This window comes from Alligator sinensis, unplaced genomic scaffold (assembly GCF_000455745.1).
Source record: "Alligator sinensis unplaced genomic scaffold, ASM45574v1 scaffold118_1, whole genome shotgun sequence".
Taxonomy (NCBI): domain Eukaryota; kingdom Metazoa; phylum Chordata; order Crocodylia; family Alligatoridae; genus Alligator; species Alligator sinensis.
Genome location: NW_005841850.1, coordinates 496,966 through 500,418, shown reverse-complemented (window position 1 = coordinate 500,418; position 3,453 = coordinate 496,966). Strand labels below are relative to the sequence as shown.

Sequence of the window (3,453 nt, the reverse complement as noted above, 5' to 3'; positions counted from 1 at the left end):
AAAGGGACAGCCAATGCCGGTAGAGCAAAAGCCGCACGGCAAGCGGGGGGGGGGGGGGACACGGCAAGTCGCGTGAATTTCCTCAAAGGGACCAATCCATGCACCGAAGAAACGGGACATTTACTTTGTGATGCAAGAGGCTGACAGCTCAGAAACCCTGACAGGACTCGCGACCGCGCTGCAACCTGGCAAGGTGCAGGGTTGCATCATCTGGGCTGTTAGAGCCGAGACGGTCGAAGCCCTGAGGAGAAAGACAAGAGTGAGAGCGACGGCCCCGCGTGAGGGGGGCGCTGGGGGCGGGGGCGAGCGCGAGGCAGACCCGGGGGCGGGAGGAGGAGGATGAGGAGGATGCGGGGGGCACCGCGAAGTGAGGCCCGGGGGTCGCCTCACGGAGGGGGCCGGAGGGGAGGGGGCGGGCGCTGCGCCGGAAGGGGCAGGGACTCGGCCTCACTTCCCGCGCGCCGTTCTCCTCAGCGCTACGCCCCTCCCCCAACCTTAACGTGTCGCCCGCGCGTCGCGCCGCCTTGACGTCACTGCCAAGCGACAGCCGCCGGGAACTGCAGCGGCCTCGTGGGCGCCTCCCAGGTGAGTCCCTTGGTCTTCCGGGTCCGCCCGGCGCAGGGGTTATTTTAGGGAGCCTCTAAATCAGAACCCCCCCCAAAAACTGGACATATTTGTTCGAATAGGACAAAAATTGACCTACCTGTGGCCCCAGCGCTGTTATTCCTATCGAGTTCAGAAATGATAATGGGTTGTGCAGAAATCATCTTTCCTTTAAACGTTTCGTGAAAATCCATCTTTGTGGGTTATTTTGATCGCGCGCGGAGGGCCTCAACTGGTCATAATCCGGCCCTCGTACGCTGAGGCCCCAAATGATGTCCAGATGGCTGTAATCGGGCCCGTTCTGGGATGCTGCCCTGCCGGACGTGGCTTTGATCCGCAAGCGGGGACGGACCGAGTACAAATAGAGCGCGATGCCAGCACGACCCGTTTCTATGCATCGCCAATGGTGTTGCGAATGCAGCTCTGTAAAGAGCTGGGGGTGGGGGTGGCCTCGTTAGGAGAACGAGCCACGCTTGCGTCCAGGGAAGCAGCCCCCGAGAAGGGGCGCAGCGAAGGGAAGGAGAAGTTTTTGCTCTGATGCTTGTTTGGCCTCCCCCTTCATCCTCTCTCGTCTGCGGCAAAGGTGCTGTCGCGTGCGTTGATGTTTCGTAGAAGCAGGACGTTGGCTGCTGCCATCACCGGGGTGTCCGGTTGCATCGGGGATGACCGTAACTTTAGGCAGAAGTGAGATGGAGAGCGTGGGGTGGTTTGGATAGGGTTGGACCCGGGGGGCACCTGTGGACTTCCAGCCCTTCTCTAGGAGTCTATTCTCCGTTGCAAATTGGGTGCAGGGACCCTGGTGAAAGGCCTCCTAGTTCAGGGGCGGGCAATTATTTTGGGCAGAGGGCCACTTGTTGAGTTTTGGAAAGCCATCGAGGGCCACGTGCTAGGCAGTCAGGGGAAGATAAATATTTTCTAAATTTTTTGGAGGCCCGTCCTAGTTGAAGAGCAGGTGCTTTGTAAGACTGAAACTTTTTCCTCTTCTTTCCTTTCCTGTCAGTGGGTCTCCAGATTCTGCTGCCATGGATTACTTCCCCAAACTGGATCTCCTCAGTGTTATGGCTGGAGTGGCCTGCGGAGTGTGCCTGGGTTGGGGCACGCGTGCACGATTCTTCAGACCATCCAAAGCGCGCGTGAACATGCCTGCTGCTGAACTGGGGAGCGAAGCCAGCATCATGGGAGAGTCTGGAGAGTTCAAAATGGTGCTCGTTGTCCGCCAAGACTTGAAGATGGGGAAAGGCAAAGTGGCAGCGCAGTGTTCGCATGCTGCGGTTTCTGCGTACAAGCAGATCCAGAAAAGAAACCCCGAGCTCCTCAAGCAGTGGGAGTATTGCGGGCAGACTAAAGTGGTGCTCAGAGCCCCTGATGAAGAGACTCTAGTTCAGCTCCTTGTTGATGCTAAACAGCTAGGACTGACTGTGAGTTTAATCCAAGATGCTGGTCGTACTCAGATTGCACCTGGCTCCCAAACTGTCTTAGGCATTGGCCCAGGACCAGCTGATCTGGTGGATCAAGTGTCCGGGCACTTAAAACTCCTCTGATGTGGAAAATAAACCTTGGATTTATTGCAGCAACTCATATTACCACCAGTCTTAATGAAAAATCAAACCCAACCTCTAGTTTGTTTCCATCAGTTCTGCTCTAGTATGAATAAAAAGCATCAGTGTCTCTTTTTTGTAGACTTTTTCTTGTTTGGTTACTTCACACTCATTGTGTAAAAATAAGTAAATAAAAAAGTAGTTTACCTGTTTTTCCTAGGCTTACTTTAAAAATCACTGCATCTGTCCCATTTGGCATGAAATCATGGTCAAACAAGGTGGAGCAGGCCAGGAAAGGAAGAATCTTGCACTTAGCAGGAGCCGTTGTAAATAGATTAAAGGTACTGTCTGTGCCTAAAATGGTTTAGGGCAAGTTGCTTCTCTTAGGAAGATTGCCAGCAGTGCTTAGGTGTGTGGGACAGCCTAGGAGCTTAAAGTTACACCAGATGTACTAGAATGGGTAGAGGTATTGAGGCCAAGCCAGCAGTTTGCTTCCTGTCTAATAAGGCACTTATAGTTAGTCAGGTTCCACATGCCACTAACAGAAAAGTGTGTAGGGGGTGGGATGACATGTTTTCAGTTGTAGTTAGTATACTGGGATAGATGGAGCACAGCCTGTGCAGTGCCTGCACTAGCAAGAGTATACGCTTTTAACAGAATAACTGGAAGGGCTGGTATCTAAAGCGACTCCCTCTATGCATCTTGTGGAGTTCACATGGGAATATGAAGCAGTAGTTATGGTTCCAGAACTCTGCTGCTGCCACATTAGCAACTGTTTCTATACAAAACATTTATGTAATAAGTCAACTGATGCAACTGCATGTAGCCAAATAAGTAATTCCCATTTAAGCTTCAGATGCAGTTTTCTAGCTCAGCCTTTTAACAGACAGGAGTGAAAAGCACCAGGTAGTCTTCCAGGGGAGGTGCAGTTGTGCTTAGTACACTGCTCCCTGCAGGACAGCACCTGTAATAGTGCTGGGATTTAAACAAAAACAAAAATTAAAAAACCCAACAAACAAACCCACCAACCCCCACCCTAATTTGAAAGTGTCAGTTAATACAGAGGGAAGTATAGAGAAAGAATTATGGAGATGTACCAACTTGTGCTTCATTTTATTATTTTTAAATACCAAAAATAACAAGTTAAAACCACTCCATTTTTCTCCCTTTTAGAGGCCATAATTCTCATCAGAAACGTGTTAAGTTCTACACTTAAAATTGGCTTGTGTTAATTAAGCTGAAAATTAATAGGACCCTTTTCCTACGAGTCCAGATCAACAGTTAGCTTGATTTTACTTGATCAAGTCACAGC

General features: G+C 50.9%; 2 protein-coding genes across 3 annotated transcripts in view; one reads left to right on the top strand and one right to left on the bottom strand.

Moving 5' to 3' along the window:
• VMP1 (vacuole membrane protein 1) overlaps positions 1 to 247 on the bottom strand; it is a 74,122-nt gene extending 73,875 nt beyond the window's left edge. For both annotated transcript variants that reach the window (XR_003095220.1, XM_006016051.3), the window contains exon 1: positions 125 to 247. The gene's annotated coding sequence lies outside the window, so the exon portion shown is untranslated. The remainder of the gene's footprint in view (positions 1 to 124) is intronic.
• Positions 131 to 2,282, top strand: PTRH2 (peptidyl-tRNA hydrolase 2). Its single transcript, XM_014522583.2, has 3 exons — positions 131 to 278; positions 475 to 585; positions 1,615 to 2,282. The coding sequence occupies exons 1-3, from the start codon at positions 131 to 133 to the stop codon at positions 2,142 to 2,144; spliced, it is 789 nt and encodes a 262-aa protein (XP_014378069.2). The 3' UTR covers positions 2,145 to 2,282.
• Positions 2,283 to 3,453: the final 1,171 nt, after the last annotated feature.